Source organism: Phascolarctos cinereus, unplaced genomic scaffold (genome assembly GCF_003287225.1).
Source record: "Phascolarctos cinereus isolate Bilbo 61053 unplaced genomic scaffold, phaCin_HiC Scaffold_4;HRSCAF=312, whole genome shotgun sequence".
NCBI lineage: Eukaryota > Metazoa > Chordata > Mammalia > Diprotodontia > Phascolarctidae > Phascolarctos > Phascolarctos cinereus.
Genome location: NW_027555847.1, coordinates 653,696,603 through 653,723,152, shown reverse-complemented (window position 1 = coordinate 653,723,152; position 26,550 = coordinate 653,696,603). Strand labels below are relative to the sequence as shown.

General features: G+C 43.4%; 2 protein-coding genes across 3 annotated transcripts in view; both read right to left on the bottom strand.

The window, feature by feature from the left end:
• On the bottom strand, positions 1–15,400 carry VPS28 (VPS28 subunit of ESCRT-I). 2 transcript variants are annotated; one of them, XM_020995039.2, is made up of 10 exons: positions 15,046–15,400; positions 14,637–14,665; positions 14,382–14,419; positions 13,787–13,876; positions 11,492–11,597; positions 11,237–11,338; positions 6,691–6,744; positions 6,395–6,486; positions 6,034–6,165; positions 1–1,478 (listed from the first exon to the last, which is right to left on the bottom strand). In XM_020995039.2, exons 1-9 carry the CDS (start codon positions 15,080–15,082, stop codon positions 6,048–6,050), a joined length of 666 nt encoding a protein of 221 aa, XP_020850698.1. In that variant the 5' UTR covers positions 15,083–15,400; the 3' UTR covers positions 1–1,478; positions 6,034–6,047. The 2 variants fall into 2 exon arrangements, with proteins under 2 accessions (XP_020850698.1, XP_020850697.1); XM_020995038.2 differs by lacking the exon at positions 1–1,478 and having other exon boundaries at positions 4,396–6,165; positions 15,046–15,399.
• Positions 15,401–16,729: 1,329 nt separating this feature from the next.
• The window catches only part of TONSL (tonsoku like, DNA repair protein), a 33,116-nt gene continuing 23,295 nt past the window's right edge, over positions 16,730–26,550 (bottom strand). The window contains 5 exon segments of the mRNA XM_020995170.2: positions 16,730–17,015; positions 21,831–21,964; positions 23,037–23,110; positions 24,138–24,313; positions 25,553–25,724. Of these exon segments, the coding sequence (XP_020850829.1) occupies positions 16,822–17,015; positions 21,831–21,964; positions 23,037–23,110; positions 24,138–24,313; positions 25,553–25,724 (750 nt within the window). The 3' untranslated portion in view covers positions 16,730–16,821.

The following is a 26,550-nucleotide window of genomic DNA, read 5'->3' as shown; positions in this document are numbered from 1 at the left end:
TACAAATACTAATTGCTCTTTATTTGTAACACTGAGAAACTGGAAACAACCTCTGTTCAATGGCTGAATTCTGGTATACAGTGGCACTACAAAACATAAATATGAAGGATAAAAGGAAACATGGAAAGACCTGAATGAAATGATGCAAAGTAAGATTAACAGGAGCAGAACAATATATACATTAACTACAATAGGAAAACAAAGCCAAGTGTTAGACATGAGGAGAACAAATTTGTCAATTTGTTAAAGTATCTAATATACTATGCTAAGGATTTTATGGAACATTCCATTTTTTATTTTACATGTTTCATTAGTCCTACTGATGACTGTTTATAATAACTTGGCAAAAAGTATCAGTGAATATATAGGTGAAGAAAAGAGAAAGAAGTAACTTATAAACTCTAAGGATAACTTAAACATCAGTACAGGTCTGACCAAATAATTTCCTTGCTCAAAAACCCTAGGAAGCTTCCTGTTGCCTTTGGGGCAAATATAAATTCCTCTGTCTGGCATTTAAAGCCTTTTACAAACTGACTCCAACTTATTTAGAATGGTTCCACATAGCTTCCTTTCCTATTCCCAGGACTGTTTCTCATAAAGAACATTCATTTCCTGCCTCCACACCTTTATCAGGGCTACCCTCAAAACCTGGAATGCTTAGCCTTCGGGAAACACCTGGATTTACTTCAGGTACCAACCCCCACTTGCTGTGTGTGTGTGTGTGTGTGTGTGTGTGTGTGCCTGTCTTTACACACACACAGGTTTCACTTTACCTACATGAGACATTCTGCAGACCTCTTAGTAAAATGATTTTTACTTAATGCAAATTTGCCCATGGACTTTGGGAAGGTAGAGAGGCAAGTAGGAACAGGCAGAGGTTATGGCACATAGTTGGAAGCCAGACACACAGGCAGGTGGGCTTACTTGATGTTTTAATCTTTCCTTGCAAAGTGCCCTGCACACATAACTAAACAATCATTTACTAAGTGCCTCAAATATGTAAAAACTCCAAAGCAAAACAGTTTCTGCCCTCAAAGAGCTTACAGTCTTCCAGGGGACATATAAATGTATACGGATACATAAACACAAAATAATTTCAGGAGGGAGTGGGCATTAACAAATATGGGAGGCTTCCTGAAGGTGGCACTTTTCCTGAGCGCACAGGAAGCATTTAAAAAGTGTTAAAATGAATGACACTAGGAGACCAGACAAAGTGACGGAGAAGCAGGAAGAAATATAGCTCAGCTACTCCAAGACAACTCCACCAAGATCTAAGAAATGCATCAGCCTGAATCTTGATTGGGAAAGCCAAGGAAAAAAAGTCACTTTTCCAGTCCAAGTTAACACAGGGAGGCAGAGAGGTCTGCGGACATTAGAAATGTGGTCTGGCCAGCAGCATGTCGAGGAGCATTCTAGCTGCATTCTGACCACTTTGAGAACACCGAAAGCTTGCAGATCATCAGTCTGTTCCCGAGATCCTAGAATGAACCAACACTCCATTAAAGCAGCAACAAACCCAGCTAGACCCTTCCTCCATTAGTGCTGTAAAGCCCAGACCTAACCTAAAATCCAAAGTCAGGAAGGCATCTAGAAGAATGGGCCAACAAAAAAGTAACCCCACCATAATGGGCTATTATGTAGGCAGGGCTGCTTTGTGACACAAAGGCAGAAAAAGAGAATGACTCTGACAGATCAGAAGCAAGGCCCCCAAGAAAAACACAGATTGAGCCCAAACCCAACTAGAATTCTTGGAAGAGATGAGGCAAGAGTTAAAAGTTTTAATAAATGGAATGAAATGATGATAAAAAGCTATCCACCTCCAGAGAGAGGAGAAAACTACCAAAGGATTACTTTATAGAGCTAGAAAAAAATAACAAAATTCATCTTGAAGAAGAAAAGATCAGGGGCAGCTAGGTGGCACAGTGGATACAGCACTGGCCCTGAAGTCAGGAGGACCTGAGTTCCAATCCCATCTCAGACCAAACACTTGACACTTACTAGCTGTGTGACCCTGGGCAAGTCACTTAACCCCAATTGCCTAAAATAAAAAAAAAAAGAGAAGAAAAGATCAAGAATGTCAAGTGAATTAATGAAAAAAAGGGGGAAGGAAAGAGGCCTAGGCAGGCCTTAAATTACACTTCAAAGCAGTAATCACCCAAATAACTGGGTGCTGGCTAAGAAACAGAGGCTGAATAGTGGAAAGGATTAGGCACACAACACACAGAAGCAAATGAGTACAGTAACTTGGTGTGCGACAAATCCAAATATCCTAGCTACTGCAGCGAGAAGTACTGGGAAAAAAGAAAGCAGTATGGCAGAAACTAGGTATAAACCAAAAGCTCATATTCAATACCAAAAGCATCCAGATTGGAATATGACTTAGACAGGAAGCTGGGCATCAACAAAATCAGAGGAGCAAAGAAGGTAAAATGGAGAATTTTGATTACATAAGACTATGAAATTTTTGTACAAAATTTTTGCTAAAATCAGAATGGTGAGTAAATGGGGGGAAAAATCCCTGCAGCAAATTTCTTTGATAAAGGTCTCATTTAGTAATCATAATGATGATGATGATGATAGCTAGCATTTATACAGTGCTTTAAGGCTTGCAAAGTCTGTTTTGATCTTCATGACAACCCTGGGAGGTAGGTGCTATTATTATCCTCATTTTATAGATGAGGAAATTGAGGCTCACAGAGGTCAAATGACTTGTCCAGGATCACACAGCTAGTGACTGAGGACTGGATTTGATCTCAAATCCAAACTGAGCTCCTGACTCTAGTCCCAGCACTCTGTCCACTGCACCACCTGGCTGAGATAATACAAGGCAAAGGCGTCAAACTCCTGCACCCTCAAAATTGCCCTTTGTAGCCTGAACCAGATTAAAATCGAATTGGAAAATGTTTAACAAAATACAAAATAAAAATACAACATAGATAATAATGTTAATCTGTGGTTTCCTAAATCATTACACAGCTGGCAAGGATCCATTTCTATAGAAAACTGATTCAAATTTATAAGAATAAAAGCCACTCCCCATCTGATAAGTACTCAAATGATAGGACTATGAAATGAATTTTCAAAGGAAGAAACCCAAGCTAACGATAACCACATGAAAATATACTGTAGTTTGCTAATAATTAAAGAAATGCACATTTAAACCATTTATGTTGTAAAGCTGACAAAAAATGGAAAATGACAAATGCTGAAAGGGCTTTGGGAAAACAAGTACATCAATGCACCACTGGTGGTCCAGCTATTCCAAAAAGCAATTTGGAATCATGCCCCAAAAGTGATTCAAAAGTGATACGCTTTTTGACCCAGCTATACCTACATCTACACCCCAGAGAGATCAAAGAAAGAGGAAAAAGACCCATATGTACAAAAATAACTACAACAGCTCTTTTTTGGTGGCAAAGAATTGGAAATCGAGGGTATGCCCATCAACTGGGGAATGGCTGAACAAGTTATAGTATAGGAAATATAATGTAATAGTACTGTGCTGTAAGAAATGATGCAGGGGATGATTTCAGAGAAATCTGGAAAGACTTGTGGGACCCGAAACAGAGGCAAGTGAGCAATCAGGTGAATAATTTATGTAACAGCAATATCATAAAGACCATTTTCGAAGACTTTGGAACTCTGATAAGCATAATGACCATCCACAATACAGAGAACACAAGATGGGACACGTTATCAACCTCCTGAGAGAGAGAGGTGATAAACTCAGACTAGAGAGCGAGACTCTTTTTTTTTTTATGGCCACTGGGGGAGGAGGGGGTAGAGAAGAGGGGGAATTTGTTTTGCTCGACTATGTATGTTTGTAACAGAGGTTTTGTTCGGCTTACCATCTCAACTGAGGAGTGGGAGAGAATGCTCATCAGAAAATAATAAATTTTTTAAAATGTGACCAAAAGCTCCTTGAAGAATAGACCATGTATTTATATTTCTACTTTCAGTTCCTCTTAATACCTAGGCTGGGGGGAATAAATGCTTGTTGACCCCTGAGAGGTCTGAGAGAAGAGGAAAAATGCAATGAGAAAAAGAAAGAGGGGTAAAGATAGATTGGAAAGATTTTCTAAACTCTTATCTGTTGATGGACGTGTGGTGAACAAGAGATAAAAAGTGATATGGAGGTCACAGAAAGGTCAACCAACTTTTGCAGACAAATCTAGTCCCTCATCCCTCCACGTGGGGAATCTGCCCATAGTGAGGCTGGGATTGGCCACTCTGAAAATATTTAACATTCAAAAAATTAGTCTCATTTAGGTCTGGCCTTAGTTTTTTCACCCCCTACTTAGGACTAGAAGGACCAGAATTTAAGAGTATCTCAAAAGACTAAAGCTGCATGGATTGACACAGAGCATTTTTTTTAAATCCATAAGGCAGAAGAAATAAGATAGAATAAACATTTTTATTTCAAAATAAAATTGTAATAACAAATTTTGTCAACTGATGAACCTGGTCCTTCTAATGTTAATAACCTAGTGATCTCTACCGTGTCTAGCTGTTCAGTCATCATCAAGGTTTCTTGTGTGAAGGGGCTCATGTTCACCTCAAATTCAAGAACACAAGCATTGCAGGCCACAGTCTAACATTCACAGATCAGAGCTGGAAAGAGATCTTAGAGGGGTCACCCAATCTGATCACCCATCCAGTGCAGAACTCCCTACTAAAGTGGTCTAACCAATCTACCCTCTCTGCTAGAGAAAACACCAGCACCAAGAATGATCCTGTTTCCCTCTCTGGGGGTTGGGATACATAGCAGCTTAGGATCAAGGCCAACTGCCCAAGGAGAACAGGAGTCGGAGCTCCTAGATAGAGCCTTTTCTGCTCACAAAGGGAGGACTATGCATTGCCCTAAATACTGACAGAGGTCAGAACCACAGGCAGATAGTAGAAACTTAGGTTGAATGGGAACCACATCAGAGTCAGATTTCCCTTGGAATGGAAGATCTTGGAGGTTATCAGACTGGGTACAGTGATGTAGACTCTTAATTCACATCAGCTAATATTTTTATGCCTAGACTCTGCTCTTATGGATGGGGCAGGGGCAGCCTTGGAGTACCAAGTGAACTTCCTCTAGGCTCCAGACTGTACCGAGTCCAGGAGGATCAAGACAAAAAGACAAGCATCTGACTTTGTGAATGCTTTAGGGAAGTGGAGTTGACTTGGTTCAGCAGACCCTTCCCTGTCAGTGTACAGAAAAGGGTAGAGAATTTTAAAAGTCTCAAGAAGTCTAATGTGTATGAATTAAGTTCTAGCACTTCATTCCAGTGCATTAGGAGATTTAAAGGGGAGGGGAATAAGTATTTATATGGTACTTACTATATGCCAAGTATTGTGCTAAGCTCTTTACAATCATCATCTCAGTCGATCTGTATAAGAACCCTGTGAGGTGGATGCTATTATCCCTATTTTACAGCTGAGGAAACTGAGACTGAGAGGTTAAGTGACTTATTCAGGGATCACGCACTCGTGTCTGAGGCTGCATTTGAACCCAGGTCATCTTGACTCCAGATAGAGGGTACAGTCTTTATTCTGGGAGACCAGTGGGACAAGATAGGATACTACTTACTTAGCCCCACACACATTTCCCCCCCACCCCCACCCCCTTCCAAGGAAGAGAGATTAGATGTGGGTTATGTGGACTTGGAAAGAAGAGGAAGAGAAAGCACTTTCCAAGGAACCTAAGAGCCCTTGCTGACTTGGCTCATACACTATCTGTGAGCTAGAGTGACTGTGTTAATGCACCCTGGGTTATAAGGGCTGGGGCCAGTTCAAGCAGAATGCTCTGGTGTGAATGAACCCTAGGTCACCACTTACAATTATTTCTCAAGGAAGTGGTGAAGGAAAAGCATTCTCATGTAACCCTGAGACAGGTCCCCTCCCAATCCCTACCCCACCAAGCTGGAAGAAAGGGGGGGGAAATGAGCAGTTTATTCTAGGGTCCTACCCCACAATTCAGGGATCCTAGCCCTGTAAACCATGGTCCCAGCCCTGGGTCTCAAACTATAGCGGAGTGGGACGGACCAAGAGTTCTGGGTTTAGGCGTGCAGAAAGCGGTTGAAGGCATTGTAGGCAGACTCCAGATCAAACAGCATCTGTCGGACCTGAGAATCGTCCAGCTCATCTGCAGCTGACATGCCACTCAAGGTCTGTAGCCTGTGGGAAGAGAGAAGGGTCACTGGGAGGAGCTATTCCCACAAGGGCTCAGAAACTAGACTTTCCCCTCTGAAGCTCTTAACGGCACGGAGGTGTTAAAAACTGGCCAGTTGTTCTGCTCTTCAGGATGCTGCCACTTGGGAGATTCTCAGGTGACTCTCCCACAGACAGTTCAGCCCGCTTTCCCAGTAACCCACCACTTCCAGGCCATCTCTCAGGGGACACTCACCACTGGCTGACTTTCTGTCGACCCTCAAAGTCAGGAGGCAAGTGGCTCATGCGGTTCATGGTCTCCATTAATTCTCGAAGATCAGGCTGGATCTGCAGTCCGTATTTCAGATTCAGGGAGGATTACCCGTCCTTTCCATTCCCACCCAACCGCTGAAGCTTCTTCTAACATGTACAGCACTCAGCTCACAGCCTGTCTTGCAGAAGACAGAGCGCCCTACAGAGCCAGGCCCTCCCTAAATAAGAGCATTCCCTTCTACCACTTTCACTCTCAATGTCCCCTTATAGACATCTCACCTCATCCATGGCACGGATTTCCAAACGCAGTTTATCCATCACAGTGATAAAGAGCTGGGGAGAGAACACAAACTTCAGGCACAGGCCTTCCAGCCCTAACTCTTGACACAGACTTCAGGGTATTTGAGGGAGGGCAGAGCAGTCTTCCCTCATATTAAAAACAAAGGGGTGAGACAATGCCCCAAAACATCTTGCTTCCTTCAAAAGCTCATTTTGACTTTGCCATCTGTTAACTTACTTTTTCCCAACTTGTTAACATTTTCAGCCAATATTTCTTTTTGTTGGCATCTAAATTTGTTTCTTTCAAGTTTCAAGGGATGCCTCCTTGTTATATATTTAGCATGGTGCCTCTGCACAACTTTCATAAGCAGAGCTTGATTTGCTCCCCTTTGTATTCCCAGATCGAGCCCTTGTCTTTTTAGTCTGTCCTTCTGGAGCGCCCTCTCACGCTGGTCCCCAGTGCCCTTCTCGGGGCACTGGCCAGTTCTGATACTAGGTCTTGTGAAGTAGAAGGACGGTAAGACTTTGAACTTGGAAGAAACCTTAGAGATGATCTAGTTCAACCTTTCTTATTTTAATTCACACTGGGAAACTGTGGCCCCAAAATGCTAGAAGACTTGACCAAGTCTCTAATACAGGGAGTTACGTGGCAAAGCAAAGACTGGAACTGGAAGTCTCCTTTCAATTTACGGCTATTTCTTGCCGGCAGGGACATGCCAAGCTTCCCACATCTACCACTTTTCTGCTCAATGGTTTTCATGAGGCAAAGAAATTTTGTTTTATTTCCACATCCCTATTGATGTTCAGCTCCCTGCAGAGCTATCTGGCCATACCTACACATTCAGTTGTTGTCTGGGAGCTCTCTAGTGACACCTGGGCCCCTTTTCTTGCTATGTAACCAATGGTTGCAACCATCACCTTATAAATATTGGATGTCCCCAAAACACATTAGGTTCACTTCCTTTCCAAACTAGCCATTTGGAAACTAAACAGAGGTCTCCTATAGAAATTATGTCAGGGACTACATTGTGGCTGAATTTCCAGTAGTTGTGATGTCTTTCTTTTTCCTTTTCAGTCATGTCTGGCCCTTTGTGACCCCATTTAGGGTTTTCTTGACAAAGATACTAGAGTAGTTTGCCATTTTCTTCTTCAGCTCATTTTACAGATGAGACAACTGAGGCAAACAGGGTTAAGTGACCTGCCCAGGTGTTACCCAGATAGTAAATGTCCGAGGCCAGATTTGAACTCAGAAAGATGCATCTTCCTGACTCCAGGCCCCGAATTCTATCCACTGTGCCACCTAGCTGCCCCACAGAAGCCTGGTTATACACAAAAGGAAGCTACTCCTCAAATTTATCCACTTAAGCTTTAGGCCTCTGCCCCTGGGAGTGAGCTAATCTGAATGGTGACAAAGGGCCTGAAAATTCACCTCATCCCAAGCCATCCAGCACGTGCCAGGTGATGCTTCTTCATGTGCTGCCCAGCTGGGCTGGATTTCAGGACCTGCCCAGATTGTGCTTCTTCCTAATATGTCCTGCAGCATGTGTACCTTTTCCCCACTTCCAATTCCCCATTCTACTCCCACAATATTGCTTACGCGTCCCCTTCACGGTATGTACATCATCACTGCCCTGACAGGTCTTTCTGCCTCTATAATTCCTGCTTCAACCTGTCTTTCATATGCGGCTAGGCTCATCGTCTTTATGAAGAGATCTGGTCATGTCAGCCTTTTGATCAAACATCTCTAGGGCTTTCTGACCACCTCTAGAGTGTAGTTCTAACTCTTGACTTTTCATGATCTCTTGGTCATCTAGCTCAATCTCCTTTTATAGATGATGAAATTGAAGCCTGGCGAGATCAAATAACCTGCCCAAGATAACTTGCCAGCGCTGGCATTTGAACCCAATCCTCAGATTCTAGAGGCAGTCCTCTTGCCACTGCCAGACACAACTATCCTTACAGAAGTAAAGGATTTCACCCCAAAAGGGCTTCACTATCCAGTGACATTGTAGTTTTCCTCACCCGGGTTCAGGAGCATGAGCATCGTCTAGCTTACAGAATTACTGAATTGGAAGGTACCTGAGAGGCCATCCAGTCCAGCCATTCATGACCTTACAATTCTGGAGTGAGGGAGAATTCGTTACCTTCTGAAGCCGCCCATCTAATTTCATATAGCTCTAATTGTTATTTTTTCTTAATCCAGCCTAACTTCAACTCTTTGTTACTTCTATATACTGTTCAGAGCATAGCCCTCTGAAACCAAATAGTACAAGTCTAATTCTGCTTCCTTCAACAGTGGGAAGACAGCTACCATGCCCTTACTAAGTCTTCTCTACAGGTCAAACATTCCCAGGGCTTTCAATCAAAGGCCTCTCCTTACTTATTCTGAAGGCCCTCCTTTGGAAGAAGGGCCGATCAACACCCTTTCTAAAAAGCAGCACCTAGCACTGAACGAAGTGCTGACCATGTCTCCTGACCTGAGCAGAATAGGAGAGGGACTCTGCCCGCCACATCTTGGGGCTTAGTCTCTGCACTGTTTTGGCTGCCAGATCAATCACTGATGCTTACTGTGCTTGCACAAAAAACAGGCATCGAGGGGATACACTGGGCCTGGAGTCAGAAAGACCTAAGATCAACTTTGGTCTCAGACTCCAACTAGCAAACTAGCTGTGTGACTTTGGGCAAATTATCTAACCTCTGCCTGCCAGAGTGGCTTCAGCTTCAGTGACTGGGGTCCCTACAACAACATCACAGTGAGAACTATCTATCTATTATATTAAAAACAACCTGAACCTATTGGACTAAGCCAAAATCAGGCCTAGCTCACAATACAACACATTAGACTCTTGCTTTCCTCTTTTTGTTTTCAAATGCCCATTCTAAGGTGAAGTAGCCACCTCTTTCCAGGGACTGTTTTTCCACCTTTTGAAGGATGAAATCATCATTAAAGAAAATTGAGAAATCAGCTACTCTGCTTTGGGAAGAAAGAGAATTCCAACAGATATCTGGACAAATAAAGAACCTCAACATGACTGAACCTCAAGCCTCCACGTCATGCTGTTTCCTACACTCCTCCTCTATTTCTTCTTTCTGTACGGATGGTCCATATTATCCTTGACTGACAGTACTGCTTCTGTTTGTACCTCCATTAATCTTCACTTAAATGCTCCACTAAACTTTCTTCTTGGATTTCTGCATTTCCTCCCAAGAACTTTTCATTGCTTACAACACAGTTCAGCAGTTAGTACCATTCCCCTTTTACCTATACTTCAATTCATACCAAATAAAGTGGTACTCTTCCACAGCATTATTTTAGTCTTGAGTCTCACTCAATCATGTCGCAGTGAGCCCTGGGTGGTCAAATTAATTTCCTTAGATTCCTATCTCTAGGCCTTCTTCCTTTGTGAATTCACCCTTAATGCCTCTGTAAACAGATATGAGGCCACAGGCCTTATTACTGGCTCCTTTCCTGGAATGTCTCCCTTGGATCTGAAGGAGGTACTGCTATTTGTTATTCTTCTTTCTACATTGTAGTCATTCCCTCTGGGCTCTAGTTGGTGGATACATGTAGCAAGTTTTCCACCTCCCCCTTTCTTCTACAAGATACCAAGCAAATAATATTATTCTCAGCCCTAGTAAGGTCCACTCCATTCCTGGGCAGGAGCCTGTTATTCCTTATATTTGTCCAGAAATCTAAATCCCTCTTTCAGACACCATCATCTTAAACAAATGTCTACTTCCTAAATCTCCTTTTTCTCCTTTCCATTTATTGGTGACTACTATGGAAAACAAAATGTCTTCAGTTTCTTGCACATGACTTTAGTTATAGCTTGACATGTCTTAAAAGGTTCGTCATGTCTTGGACATACGAGACCTTTTGAGTTTTGTTATCAAGTCAACAAATAGTTATTTCAATCCCTCTCACTAGGAAATCAGCAACGGCCACTATTTATCTTTTCCTTCTTGGATCCTTACTGGAATATCTCTTACCTGGCAGCCTGCTTGGATCCAGTCCTCACTCCTCAAAAGGACAAACAGCTGCTTCCTCCTTTGAGGAACCAGTGTTCTCCTCTTTCGGAAAAGTTCTGTATCTATTACTTAGATACAAATGATTCGTCTTCCCTTTTTCTTCTGTCATCGTCTTCTACCCTCCAATTTCCCTCTTCAGATCCCCTTTAGTTTTCCTATTGAAGTCCTTCTATTTTTTAAGAACACTTCCTTCTCCATGACAGCCTGAAGAATGGAGAAGAGCTCTTCCAGTTTCTTCACTTCCCCTTTTAGAAGAAAGATCAACCTGCACTTTGAATAGAGGTCACTTGGCCATGGTTTACAAATACAGCTACTGCATAGGCTAAGTGGGGCACTGAAAAATTCTTCCTGCTCTCTATGGTAACTGGAAGTTAGAACCTCAATCTTTTGTTGGTCTTGCTAATGTTTCTCCCACCAGTGCTAAAGTACAATTCCTCTTGCCTCATTTTGATGCAGGGACATAAATGGGACAGAGGAGCTAGATCCAGACCGACCTTTCTGAGGGGGTCAGACTTACCGAGACAATGTCAGCAATACATCGGTTGAGGTTGCCCTTGTCATCCTTGATAGTGATTGGTCGGTCCTCCTTGATCCTCTCCATTGCTAGCGGGCAATCAAGCTGCCAGGGGAGTAAGGAGAGGTGCAGTTACATAACATATCTGAAGATAGCCCTAATACCTAGGGGGGAAAGTCCATCCACTTGGAAAGAAAGATCAGAGTAGGGGAAAGGGTCAAAGCACCCCGGGTACTCTCATCAGGTTGGCTGACTCACACGGAACTTTCGGCAGAACTCATCAATGGAACTGATTTCTGAGCCTTGCACCTGCTTGAAGGCGGCCTTGTACTGGACCAGGAGTCGGGAACAGGCTGCTGTGTACCTGTGGAGAAGTAAGCCTCAGCACTGGCCATGACCTAAACCTTCAGTTAAGACAAAGACATACGCCTGGCTCTCTAGGATCAGAGTCCAACCCAGAGTAGGGAGGGGCTTGGCTCTTAAAGGTCAAGTAGGAACCTGGAACTCTAGGAGATTAAGGGAAAAAGAACTTATGCCAAGGGAAGATCCACATGAGAGAAATGCCTGGTTCACAGATGAAATGAACCTTAGCATCCATCTAGTCTAACTCTCTCATGTCACAAAGGAAAAAGCTAAGCTTCAGATAAGTGATTTGCCCAAGGTTATACAACCAGGACCACCCAGTAGGTAGCAGAGCCAGGATTTAAACCCAGATTTCACATCTTTAAGTCTCCAGTGCCTATACTCCCTTATTAAGCCCACAAGCACTTTCATATTTCACATTCACATTATCACATACTGCTTTGTAATGTCATTACTTATATGGCAGGAAGAACATCAGATCTGGAGTCATAATATGTGTTCAAATTCTGACTTTGCTACTTAACTGTATGATACTGAACAAGTTGTTTAGCTCTGGGCCTCGCTCTCCTTGTTTATAAGAGGGGGATCAAAAGAACTGTCTATTTCACAGACTATCTATTTCATGGAATTGTTGTGAAGATCAAATGAAACAAAGCACGTAAAACACTACATAAATGCCAGCCATCATTACTGCTACCCCCTACTAGACTATAATCCCCACTGAAGAAAGGGATCAAGTCATTCACCCATTCAATCAGCAATAAGTACAGATGATGCAAAGAAATAAGACACGATCCCTCCCCTTATGAAGCTTTTGGTCTAACAGTGCTAACTGTAACAGATAAACCTACATGGTAACATAATTAGCGTGCTACAAAAAGAAGTGCTGTGTGAGATCTGAAGGGAAAGTTCATTACTGACCGGGAGAATCAAAGATGATTTCAAGAAAGAGGTAGTACTTGAATTGAGCTTTAAAGGATCAGTATTCTTCACAGGCTCATAGATTTAGAACTGAAAAGCACTTTACAAGCCATCTAGTCTAACCCTCAAATTTTATTTTATTTTATTTTTTGTTTTTTTGGCTAAGCAATGGGATTAAGTGACTTGCCCAGGGTCACACAGCTAGTGAGTGTTTTGTGTCTGAGGTCGGATTTGAACTCAGGTCCTCCTGAGTCCAGTGCCGATGCTCTATCCACTGCGCCACCTAGCTTCCCCTAACCCTCAAATTTTATAGAGAAAACTAAGGCTCAAAGGACTTACATAACTATGGTTATACAGGTATTAAATGACAACGTTGGAATTTGAACCTAGAACCTCCAATAATGTTTCCACGGTAGCACATTGCCTGAAACTTGTATTCTTTGTATTCTCTTCAACATAGGCTAGCAATAGGTCCAGCCTCATGATAGAAGCTCAAAAATCATGTAACTTGGAAACTTAAAGAGTTGGAAAGAAACTTAAAGGTCCAACCTTTCAGCACGTGCAGCAAACATCAATGTTTGTTGACAAACAGATGAAAGCATATACCTTGCACATAGCAGAATCTTAACAACTGTTTATAAAATTAGAATGTAACTAAAAGAACACTGAACCAAGAGTTAGGAGCTCTGAGCTCTACTCCCTGCTTTGCCACTGACTTGGTGTCTGACTTTGGCCAGGCCCTCTCGGGGTCTTAGTTTCCCCCACCTATGGCAATGAGGAAGATGGGACTAAGTGACCATTAAGGTCCCTTCCTTCCTAAATGTTTTAGAATTATATGAATCTAATGGAAACAAATTAATAAAAATTAAAAGTGGACAAGTTTTGGAATTTATTTGGAAAATCAGACTCTAACCCTGGGATAGTTTGGAGTTAGCAACATTTCCACAGCTTAAGGTTTCTTTCTAGTCACTGCTTTCTAGCTCTACCTTATGTCTGTGTATATATATGGATATGGATATGTATGTATATGTATATGTGGAGAGAGAGAGAGAGATCGTGTGTGTGTGTGTGTGTGTGTGTGTGTGTGTGTGTGTGTGTGTGTGTGTGTGTACTGGAAAGCAGAAGTCAGGTGTTGTATCACAGAACTTCTGAGCATCCAGAAAATTGGAAAGAATATCTAGAAACCAACTGAGATGTCGAAGGGCCTTTCTTCCTTCCCTTCTCTTCCTTTCCTCCCCTCAATGGTATCCCTTCCTTAAGGACACTCACTCATTAGGGGTGACACAGTCCTTGATGTATGCCTTCTCCAGGGCTTGCATTGTCTTCACCACAGCAAACAGTTCTGCCATGTTGTCATACCTGAAGGCATGGGCCTGGTTAGTCAAGCTGGAAGTTCCCTGGTATAGCAGAAAGGACCCCACCCTTCCCCCAGGGGCAGCCATGGCTCTGGCTCCAGCCACCCTCTACTCACTGTCCTCTATGAGTTACCCTTGACAGCAGTGCTGAATATGTCAGAAATGCTCATAGATCTGGCAGCAATGGCAAGCACAGAGAATCAAGTGAACAAGGGTACCGTCAGGGGATGGGTGATTTTCTGGACATTTCAATACTACCCAACTCAAGGAACAGAGCTCAGCCAATTACAGGCAGATCCACCCAGAGCCTAGCTAGCCCTAGGCTACAATGGCCTCAAGGCTGTAACTATGCATGCCAAGACTCCCAGCAATTATGTTGGAGGTGACCAGTAGAAGGGAAGGCTGTAGTGTAGAGGCCTACCAGATGGCCTGGGACCCTCTCCAACCCCACCCTCATTCACAGAGGGAAAAAGGCCCTCCTCTTTCTCCCCATCCTCTTTGGGACTCACTTCTCTCTTTCCCGGGCATTCTTGTACAGCTTTACTTCCTGCAAGAGAAAAAAGAGAACCTTCCTAATGTCAGGTATGTACAAAGAGGCAAACCCTGGGCCCCATATCATCTTGGCCTTCTAGGAAACTTGTAAACTGCAGGCAATAAGAATCACTGCCAGGCTTTTTCATGTCTTCCTCCCCAAAAATGGGGATGATGGAACTGAGGAGAAGGGAGCCGAGAAAGAATCCCACCAACACGAAGGTAGACCTCACCTCATACAGCTCTGGTTTATTCCCAGGGGCTGAAAACAAAGAAAAAGATTCTGGATCAAGACTTTAGTGGGGGGCAGGTACCTGGTCTTCCCTAAACTTACAGTCTCTGCCCGCCCCCTGACCATTCTCTTTAAGTAGGTGCCCCTTAGATAAATTAATAGGAGACTCTGGCTGGTCATCTCTCATAACAGCTCTCTCGATCTAGGGGCTCTCCTGGGACCCCTGGACAGCAGAGGAGGCTCGGGGACAGACCCTCCCTCATCCCCGGCCCGCCCCCTCCTTCGGCCTGGGCTCCCGGCGCCCCCTGCCGGCGGTGGCCGTGTTTCCTTCCAACTCCCTCGGCCTCTCTCCGAGGGCTCCCCGGCCTGCCCTCCGCGTTAGAACGGCAAAGCGGGGCGGGGACACTCACCTCCCATCCCGGGGGTGGCTGGGATCCCATGAAACATGCTCGACGGCGGCGCCCGGATTCTCTTCTGTGGTCGCAAAGCTGAAACCGGGCGGGGCGAAGGAGAGGGGGAGAGCCGCGGCTGCCGCCAGACCTTCTCTTGGGAGAGGTCTCAGGGGAGGCCGAGACCCTAGATCCTGGGGCTCGCCTTGGGGACTGGGGAGGAGGGGTCGGTCTCCCGCTGGGATCTACTCTCGGTACCTGGGGATCGTTCTTTTCCGGGTGGCCCGATCCAAGATGGCGCCAGCCAAGGCTCTCTCGGACGATCGATGTCTCGGCGTTCGTCCGCATACGCCGGGCATCTTGCGCTTGCGCAGATCCTCAAGGTGCTCGGGGCAAGACTAGCCCCCCCCAAGCCCCGCCCCTCAGACCTGTCTAAGCTTTCTTAGGCTCACCAGATTAAGTCCTAGATCCCTGGCGAAACTGAAAGGGGCCAAGGGTGGCGACCAGTTGCATTAACGGCTGTCTGGGGTCCACCATTTTTGTTTCCAAGCACAGATCTGAGTCAGCCCCGGTCCTGTAACTGGGTTTCTCTCCCGCATTTAACTCTGGGCTAATTCTACGGGGCAGGGCGTTAGTTTCCTGCAAAAAAAAACTCCACCTCTGGCCTCGACCGTCATGCCCACAGCAAATGAAAAAGGAAATCAGGCCTTTTGATTCAGTGTAAAACGGGGCTTTGGGCAAATTCCTTCTAACACTACATCTAGTCTCCTCAAAACCATTTCGAAAGCTTTACAGGGTCTCGAGCAACTCAAGAACAGGAGCCGAGTAACAACTGTCTTTCTGTGTAGTAGGGGAGTGTGAATTTTACTTTGGTCTGGTCTAGGAAGTAAACGATGGAGAAGCCATGATAAAGGGGAAGATAACGGTTTTGTTGTTATAGCTGTCTTAATGGTTATTTTGTGATGAAACATGGAGTCGCCTATGAAGAGCTTATTTTTCCTGAAGGCAGGGGAATACGGTGAGAAAAAGAAGAGAACACCTTTTTATTCAACTATTGTAATCCTTCTTGCCCAAAGAAGATTCTTGCCTGAAGCCTGACATCCTGAACAGACTAAAGCCGGCAACCGTGTTCTCATGTTGTCATGCACGGTTACGATGAGGGCTGAGGGAATATATAAATAATTACACCTATTATTGATTTCATTGTTAGCAAACTATATATTGTAACTTTAATATTTACTAAAACCCAGGAGATCAAGGGATTTGATATATAAAGAAATGAGTACCTACTAGTAGGAAAGGTTTCTCAGGTGTATTAAATAATATTTGGTGAACTGGGATGGGGAACTCTGAGCTTAAATGGATTTAGAGATGTTGAAATTTTATTAATGAGGAAATATATAAACAAACCTAGAATTACCCTACAAGCCCAGGATGAGATTAAATATGGAAACAAGTCAAGTAGCAGGCTGAAGGGTCATTTCCCTAATCCTATTACAATCCTATAAACTACTTGGGCAAGCAAAGCTTTTCTATCCCTCTCCTAAGTAATCAGACAGATTTGGGTCCTAGAAATACACCAATTTCCCAGTAGGCCTTCACTATGATTCCCTCAAACAGGGCAGTGAGATGGGGAAAGGCAATGAACAGCTCAGACAGAGAACATCATTGAGGGGGTGATGTAGATAAATAAAACAAGAAGCAGTGATTTATTGAGGATTTTATAAGTCTAAATCCATGGAGTTTGTAAGGTACCTAAATGGAAGTAGAGGAAAGAAAAAGAAGGGTTGCTGCTGCTCAGTGACATCCAAAGAAAAGTTTGTGGTGGTGGCTCAGTATGAAGGAGGCAGGACCCTTCTTGCAGGCCAGCTGCTGGCCTAAGGCTTGATGGTCAGTAGGTCTCAGTTTGCTGCTGCACAGCTGTAACTCTTGAAGCTGTGAGGTGATTTTCTCCCATGTGCACCTGTCCAAGGGCCCTTCAATGGAGCATCCTATAAAGAGGCAAAGATATAGTAAAAGCTTTGTGGAGAATATCTCTAAGACACTAACAACTATGGGTCTATAGAATAGGAAGCCCGGGTACCATATGATTAAATAAAAATACAAATTCATAATATTTTTTCCCATGGCCTCCGTGTTCCCTGTAGCTATAAAATGACAGCACAGCTGGAGAGCTGAAAGGGAACTTGGAAGCCATTTAGTCTAACCTCCTCATTTCATAGATGAGAAAACAGGTCCAGATGTCCTAAGGTCTCTTCTAGCTTTAAATCCTATGACATTCTGTGACCTACGGCATTTAACCTGTTTCCTCAACTGTGAAGTGAGGGTACCATCACCAGCTGCCCTGTCCCCCAAAGGATAGCTGGGAGGATGAGGTGGCTATATAAATCACTATAGAAATGTAAATGACTGCTATTAGCTCTGGTTATGGACTCAGGTGGTTAAAGCACAATGTTAATGAGGCTAATGAAGGATTTCCCCAGAGAGCAATTAGCTTTGGGGAAAAGCAGCATGGTATGGTAAAAAAAGCACTGTACTTGAATCAGGAGAATCTTGGGTTTGAATTCCAGCCTCTAGCATGTCATGTGCCTGCTTAATCTCCCTAAGCCTGTTATCTCATCAGAAACATAGGGATACTGCCTACCTCATAGCCCTTTGGTAGGGAAAACTCTTTCTAACTTTAAAATGTTATACTGAGCAGTAGAATACTTTTTTTTGGGGGGGGGGTAGGCAGTGGGGTTAAATGACTTGCCCAGGGTCACACAGCTAATAAATGTTATGTGTCTGAGACTGGATTTGAACTCAGGTCCTCCTGAATCCAGGGCCGGTGCTCTATCCACTGGGCCACCTAGCTGCCCTTAGCAGTAGAATACTAAGAATACTTTTGGCCCAAGTCCTGGGCCCTAGACCTTTGCCAATGGTCTAACAAAAAGATGCCCTTGTTCATGGGGTGGAGAAAGAGAATGCATATAGATGGCTCAAAGGAAGACCATCTCTGGAAAGAAAAGTAGATATGTTACTAGGAGTGGCTCAAACTGGAACAGATTAGTTCTGGTATGGAGAGGGCAGCTTCTGAATGCCACTGCTAGTCAGTTTCCTACAAAAGCCCAGAGTAGAGAGGCTAGTAAATGTTAGTTAAAAAATAAACAAATGGGGCAGCTAGGTGGCGCAGTGGATAGAGCACCGGCCCTGAAGTCAGGAGGACCTGAGTTCAAAGACGGCATCAGACCAAACATCTGACACTTACTAGCTGTGTGACTCTGGGCAAGTCACTTAAGCCCAACTGCCTTAAAAAAAAGGGCAAAAAACAAAACAAAACAACAATAAACAACCAATCAGTGCTGGCCTTCAGAGCATGGAGTTCAGAGGATCAAATTAGAGATGGAAGGGCCTTTAGAGGATATCTAGTCCAACCTTCTCATTTTACAGATGAGTAAATTGAGGTCGGTAGAGGTTAAGTGATACCCAAGGGTCAAACAGTCTGTAAATTTATCCAAAACAATATCCAGTCCCCATTGCAATGTGAGGGAGTGCCTAGAAGGTCCACTGATCTAAAAATCAATGCCTTCAGATTAATAGAGAGGACTTGAAAGTTTAGAAGTGCTCTTCTTTCAATATTCCTGAAAGGTAGTTAGTGCAAGGATTTCGTCCCTGCTTCACAAATGAGGACATTGAATAGGAAAGGGACTTTACCTAGTTTAATAATGACTAATAAGTGGTAGATCCAGAATTCCAACCCAGTTTTTCTTATTTCAATTTCAGTGTTCTTTCCACTACATCACACTGTCTAAGGCACTGGATGTGTCTGGCTACAATGTAAATAGTAGCCATTAAACTTAGTCATTAAAAACAAATACACATGAACCTCCTTGATAGGGCCACTTTGATACAGATTGCTTGTTGTGAGCCAACTGTTGGAGAGGGAGAATCCAAGCCCGGAGGATTACCCAGAATGGGTAGGCTAGGGTCAAGGACTGAGAAAAGAAGTCCGAGTAGCCAAGGGAACACAGGAGCACCCCAAGGGGGTGGTGGTACAAAAAGGGAGGGAAACAATCTTAGGATGACTTTACAGTTTTGCCAAGAACTGAAGCTCAGCAGGCAAGCCCTGCTTAAGACAGAACATATGGGGTGGCAAGGACTAAGCCTGCTTAATTTGGCTTTTCACAGCAATTGTTATTTCTGTTACTTCAACGGTAACTTCAATTTCCTACTCTATTTGGATTCATAGTTTAGCAGTAGACTAGAATGGGCAAACTCAGAAAACCACGATGCAAATAGCTTCTCAGAAGCTATGTCAATTGTCCATTCAATGAAGTTCTCTACATACACTTGAAAATCATCTGCTGGCTGGATGAGAACTTTAGAGAAACACACAGGTAAGGTGTGTTTTCAAATGCAGCTGAAAAGGACTACCACAGGAAGGCAACAGGGAAACAAAAGAAACAGGATCAAAGCAAGAAAGCTTTGGGCCGGCCAACAAGTACAAATTCTGACAAAAAACCTTCAGTGATTTTGTGGAAGTCCTGATGGTTCCATATGCAAAGACCAGATGAAAAGGATGCAATGGAGACATGGGAAAGATTGTATAAAGAGAGTCACACCGGAAGGACAAAGGAAAATTAAACATTATTTAGCACTTATTATGTGCAAGGCCCAGCTTTTCTCTCTGTTCAGAGGACAAGAGGTAGAGAGCAGGAAACAAGACCATTAATTAATCCATTGCAAATTAATTATAAATTAATCCATTACAAAAAATCCATTACACCTAGTTAAGCTGTCTGGAGCCAAGAACAAGTCATCATTCATTGGCTTCAATGTGAAAGTCCCGATATTACCTGAAGACATATACACTGTTCCCTCACTATCTTCTCTCCAAGCTAAACATTCCTACTTACTTCAAATGATCCTCAAAAGAATGATCTTGAGGCCCTTCACTATCCTGGTTTTCCTACTTTCCAATGTGGTACTCAGAACTTAACATTAATATTCCAGATATGGTCTGATCAAAGCAGAGTACAGTGGGACTGTTGCCCGCCTGGTTTTGCACACTTTTTTTTTCTTAAGGCAATTGGGGTTATGTGACTTGCCCCGGGTCACACAGCTAGTAAATTTTCAAGTGTTTGGTCTGAGGTCAGATTTGAACTCAGGTCCTCCTGACTTCAGGGCCAGTGCTCTATTCACTGCACCACCTAGCTGCCCCAAAATACTGTTGTTAGTATTTTTCCATGAACATGTTCTATGAGCTTATAGCCTCTTTTTTTTTCGTGAGGCAATCGAGGTTAAGTGACTTGCCTAGGGTCACACAGCTAATAAGTGTCATGTGTCTGAGGTCACATTTGAACTCAGGTCTTCCTGACTCCAAGGCTGGAGCTCTATCTACTGCTCTGCCTAGCTACCCCTGGACACCTTTCTTAATGCATTAAGATTGTCTTGTCTTATCTTTTCTGGCTGCCATTTAACATATTATTGACTCATACTAGATTTGCAGTGAGATCTTTTATTTCAGAACTTCTTCATAGCCATGCCTTCCTCATTTTTTGTGAGGATGATTTTTTAACCCACTTGGGATACACTTGTAAGATTTTACATTTATCCCAATTAAATTCCATCTTATTATATTCAGTCCAGCGTTCTAGCCTATCACTATCTTTTTGGATCCTGATTCTGTCAACCAACCTGTTAGTCATTTCTCCCAGATTTGAAAAGGAAAGAATAAGATGGATCCTGAACACAGTTGTGCAAATTGCAGGGGCTTATCTTCTTAGTCACCTCATTTTTTGTTTTGTTTTGTTTTTGCTTAGTCAGGTGGGGTTAAGTGACTTCCCAGGGTCACAAAGCTAGTAAGTGTAAAGTCTGAGGCCAGTTCCCCCCCCCCCCTTAAGTGAGGTCCTGTGGCTGGGATGAGATCACAGATCTCCAATTAACCCTGGGCTAATTGCCTTAGTTCACATATAATTTTAATACTTCTTAAAACAAAAGCTGCTAATGGATCAATTATAAGTATCACAAGTGGCTAAGGAATCCAAACTTGGTGAGGCAATGATTAGTAGGTATCTCAGGAATTAATGGCAGAGATTCCTAACCAGGAACATTTCCCTCCCTAACTAGGCTTCACAGGAAGAGTACAATGCCAGGGCTTTTTAATGCTATCTATAGTTGATATGATAATTTCTAAGGACAATGGAACCACTCAGTAGGAAGCTGGCAGATTAAAAGAGGGCCATGAATGGTTACCAGGTGACCTACTTGGACAGTCAATAACTGGCTGAATGAGCCTAAGGAGGCAATTTCCCAAAGTTTGGTTCCCTATCCTAAGTCCCTTCTCCCAGGACAGGAAGACGATAAGGAAGAATTTGCTAAAGCAAGGAGCTTAGAAACTTTGAAGATCAGTGCTCTCAGAATCAAAGTCAGGGTATGAATCATTCCAGATGGGCCTAGTCAAATAGAAGTGCTGCTTCTTCCCCACAAAGGTCATAAGAAGGGATGCTAGATCCTACATTTCAGATTCAACAAGAGGCCAAGTTCCAAAAGCTAAAAAATAGGGATTATACCCCCATCCACCCACCCACCCAGATACCAAGTATTTCCTTCCTCTGAATCTTTCCACAACTCTCAGAACAGGTTTTCCACACATTAAGTACTTAATATATGACATTTTCCTCACTTTTCTGATAGGCTGCATCTTATTTCATCATAAAATGGCATTATGTCCACATTTCTGTCCAGCTGAGAGTTGAGACATAAAATAGTTCAATAGAATTGACTTGAGTTTAGGGGTGAAAAGTCAGGATGACCAAAATTCTCACCTGAAAGACCAAGGAAGTCAAGGCCAGAATTTCTTTCCTGAAGAGCTGACAAGATCTCTTCCAGGCTGGCACAGCTAACGTTAGGGTTGGCAGTCAAATCCAGTGAGATTAATGAGGGACAGATAGGAAGACATCTAGAAGGATAAGACAAAAGGAAACTGGGGGATAGGTCCAGAAGGAAAGGGATAAGGAAGAAATCGGTACCCAACAAACATGTGCCCCTCATGGTCACCCCCACTACTAGGGATAGTCTTTTCCCATTCAATTCAACAAACATTAAGTATACTGTGGCACAACGACCTTAAGATAAAATGATAAAAATAATACCCAGGCAAAAAAATTAGTTTTAGGTCACTTCTTGGAAAGCCCCATCACACCAAATACATTTGAAATTCAAGATGATAAAGGAAGTTTCACTTTGTCCCCTTCAAATGACCTCAAAGAGAGGTGGGGTGGGAGTCTGCCCAATACACCCTAAAGAGAAAAGCTACTGGCTCCTAAAAGTAACTGTTGAGTCACATAGCTGTTCAAGTGACCATAAAGAGGAAAGCTTTCCCTAGTCCTAGTCTCTATGCCTCTTTGAACCTCTGTGCTGTAACTAAAGTGTTCTGTTATGTGACCTGTGTAAATAGAAGTGTTTACAGGTGTTAATGTGTGATGACTAACAGGAGAGTGGACCAAAAATAGAGTGGCAAGACTGCAAGGCACTAGGCCTCAGGTAAACAGATGAAAGAAATGAAGGTGGGGCTTAGGAGTCTAATCAAAGAGGAGAGAAAAGAACGAAACAGGGTTTGGACTGAGGATGAAAAGCAAGGTAAAACAAAGAAGAGAACCTGGGATAGTCAAGTAAAATAGGGGACAGTATGGGCTAGGAATAGGTTAGACTTGGGTGACAAGACCAAGGCATCTAGAACCATGAAATCATTAACCATCCTAAACCAGACAAGGCTGGACTGACCCTGTGACTGCCGCCCTGGATTACCTCTTATCTTCATGTTTGTGGTAAAGGACTTTTTGTGTAGTCAAGATGCCTGGTGTGAGAAACGGTTTGCTGTTAATGTTTGAATGCTGAGAGGGACACTGTAGAGAGCAAATAAGTTGAACTATGTTTTCTGAACTATCCCCTTGCCTTGTGTGGTGTGATACTGAAAACAGGCAGCTGAATGTTTGTCCCGGGCATGGCAGAGGTCTTGGATCCCATGTTACCTGCTCAGATTTCTTACAGCTTCATCACTCAGGTAGTTGCCAGACAGGGTCAGATGTGTCAGAGCACAGCCTTCCTAGATACAAACAGCAGGGACTCAAGAGAGCACAAAGGAAGGGAGAGGAACACCAAAAGGTTTGTAACACACGCCCTAGAGTCAAAGTCAGATGAGGACTGATTAAATTAGCACGCCTGGACAAGAGAGGTTAAGTCCATGAAGTTTAAAAACTTATGGCCTAGGGAGCTTGAATGAGCCCTTTTCCCTAACCACCACTTAGCACTGCACTACCACCTCAGGAGCGGACAGGATATGGAACTCTAGGCCCCTCAGACAAAGCCACCTCTGGGGGTGGATTTGCCATGTAGAATTCTGAAAGACCACTGAACTCAGGAGTCATAGAAGAACATTAGGAAAAAGGAATCAGCACAGTTTGATACAGTTGTGTCAGCAAGAGTCTCAGCCTTGGAAACCTGGAAGAACAAGGAGAAGAAAACGTGGGAGGGTTTTCAGATTCATGTACATGTTTATGGAGCCCCTTTGAGCTTAAGCCTTTCGTTATACCGTCAAATGAGGTAATATTTGTAAAGTGTTTAGCACAGTGTCTGGCACATCATAGGTGCTTAATAAATACTTATCTTCCCCCCATCCCTTTTTACTTAGCTGTCCCTCCTCTCAGGAGGGCCTAAACCCCTTGGAAGAAGATGGAGAACATGACTACTCATTTTTGTACTGAGATTTGACAAATTGTTTGGTGAAGTTTGGATTCAGTCAAAGAGCCGCCCTCGAGGACCTAGAGGGCCACACGTGGCCTTGGGGTCAGATTCCCCGCCCCTGTTCAAAGCCTACAAAAATATGACAAATGTAAGCTGCAGTAATACTGTTCTTTCCTTTTCAAACTCAGATAGAGGAAGCCTTAGTACTGTGAACCCTCTTTTTTCTCTTCTGTCCTAGTAAATCAACGAGTCAAAAAGTATTAAGTAACTGGAGATAACAAAAAAAGGTACTCATCAAAAAAAACAAAACCAAAAATTATCCAGTACTTCGCTAGTCCCTATCCTGCCTGTTTTCTCCTTCCCCCACCCCACGGGGCTTTACTGCATACCTGTGTCAGATATCTGATCATAGGCTCCATGAATCCTGAGCTGTTCCTGTTGGCCACCACTGAGCCAAGCTCCAGCTGAGCTAGGATACGGTAAGGCACACACTGAAGAATCCGAGCAAGGGCTGGGACACCCAGTGTGTTATAGGACAGAGATAATATCTTCAGGTGCCGGGCACCTGTACTTCAAGGAAGACATATTCAAAGAGTGGTGTTAGAAACTATACTCAGAGCAAGAGATTTAAAGTTTTGTACAAGGTGGTACTCCTTGGGATACCAAGGGGTAACTAAACTGATTCTACTATCTTCCCAATCTTAAAAGCCACACTATCTGCTACTCTTGAAATGGCTCCCCAACCTGTTCCAACCTGTGTATCTCCCACTCCAAAATTCCATGGGGAATTCTCAAGTTAGTTCCTCCAGTTCTGCCTTACCTCCTCTAGGAAGCTTTTCTGTTTTATCTTTTTTTTTTCCTAGGAAGCTTTTCTGAAGAAATTGTATACCACAACCAAAGTACTGGTTCCTTCTCAAAATTTATAATCATATGCAAGTGTGCTCTGCTTTTAAGCAAACCTGATATATGAAAATGGTAATTTAGTCCAACCTCATGTGCAGGGTTCTCAACATACCTTATCTAGATTATGTTATGGGAGAGGGAAAGACACACACGGTACAGTCAGCTAAACCACTGGTGTCAAATAAAACATATTAACATTATCTATGTTCTATTGTATTTTTATTTATTTTGTCAACTATTTTCCAATCATATATTAATGTAGCACTGGGTAATGTTGCCTGCCATGTATTTGGCACCTCTGAGCTAAACAATGGATTTGAAATCAAAGGACCTGGGTCTGAATCCCAGTTTTGCTACTATCTGTGTGACCTTGAGCAACTGATCTAAAACTGCTTCTTTCTCTGGGTGTGCACTAGAAGGCCAATAATGTTCCTCACAGATCGATATGCAATAATACTATGTCGTCAAACAATCTCTGAGTGAACTACTCTACAGAGAACCTCTCAAGGTAGCCCTCTCTACTTCTGGAAAGCAATAATTATCTAAAAATTGTTAGATAGCCTATGCCCTGGGTGCCTCCCTCAACTAGAATCCATTCATTCTTTAGCTCTGCTGCATAAAATCCCTCCCCTCAAGCACCACCTTCTACGTGAACTCTTGATACTTCCAACTGCTCATGTCCTCCCTCTCCTACTTTCCATTTCTTCTACTTTTCTTCTGTACCTATTTATATATGTACTTGTTCTCTCCCTGTTCATACGTAAGTTCCTTGAGAGTGGGGATTGTTCATTTATTTGTATTGATATACGCAGTGCCTCACACAATGCCTGGCACACAGTAGGAGTTTAGTAAATGCTTGCTGATGGAAAGATTCACATGGGTCTTGGAGCTGCCAGCTCACCCTGCATGGCGCTGTCCATGGTGTGCTGATGGTTCCGCAGGAAGTTCGAGCTGAAACCACAAGACTGCAGGCGCAGAGTGCTGAGAGCAGGGCAGGCCCGCAGGAGGGAAGCCAGAGCCTGAGCACACCCATCTCCCAAAGGATTCATGCTCAAATTTAGTTCTTCTAGATTCTACAAGACAAGTGGATAGGAAAGAGGAGAGATAGGAGCTAAGAGAAGAGCTTTCTTAGAATGAGGTCCCTTGTAAGCCATAGGCTTGCTTTTTCTGGTCTGGTGCAAAGGGCAGGACAGGTGGGGTATGGGAGCCAAAATGGCTTCTTCTCCTACAAGACCTAGGACTTCTAAGGGTCAGGGTCCTGTTTACTACATTAGATAAGGGGTTCTTTTAGGAAGGAGGCTCTTAAACTGAATGCCATATGAAAGCAGTAAAACCCATTAGACTCCCCCAGCCTTCTGGAGTTGGGCCCATGTCTTTCCTAACAAACTGAAGGTTGCCAGGAAACAGGGATTATGTCTCTTCTCCTCTTGGGGTCTGACCAGGGTATAACCTGGTATTCTCTTTCCTCCAATTTCCAGTAAGTGTTCAAAAGGAGGCTAAGTACCCAACAGTCACTGTATGATCACGACTTCCATTGGCAAAAGAGGCAACATGATGCAGTAGCATGATGGCTGGGTTTGGAGTCAGGAGATCTGGGTTCAAATCTCAGCTTTAACACTTACTAGCTGTGCAACACTGGGCATGTTTCACTTTCCTTCTCTATGCCTCAGTTTCCACATCTGTAAAACAGGACAATAAAATATGCACTACACCTACGTCATACAGTTGTCATGTGAAGAGTGTGCTGTAGAAATATGACCTATGCTTGTTACTTATCCCCACTGACTAAACACTATTGCGGATGCTGATGGATACCATAACTGGCTTTCAAAGGCTTTCATTTCAAGATGACCGGGGCAGACCATTAGAATACCAACTTTAGCTCCCTTCCTCAATAGG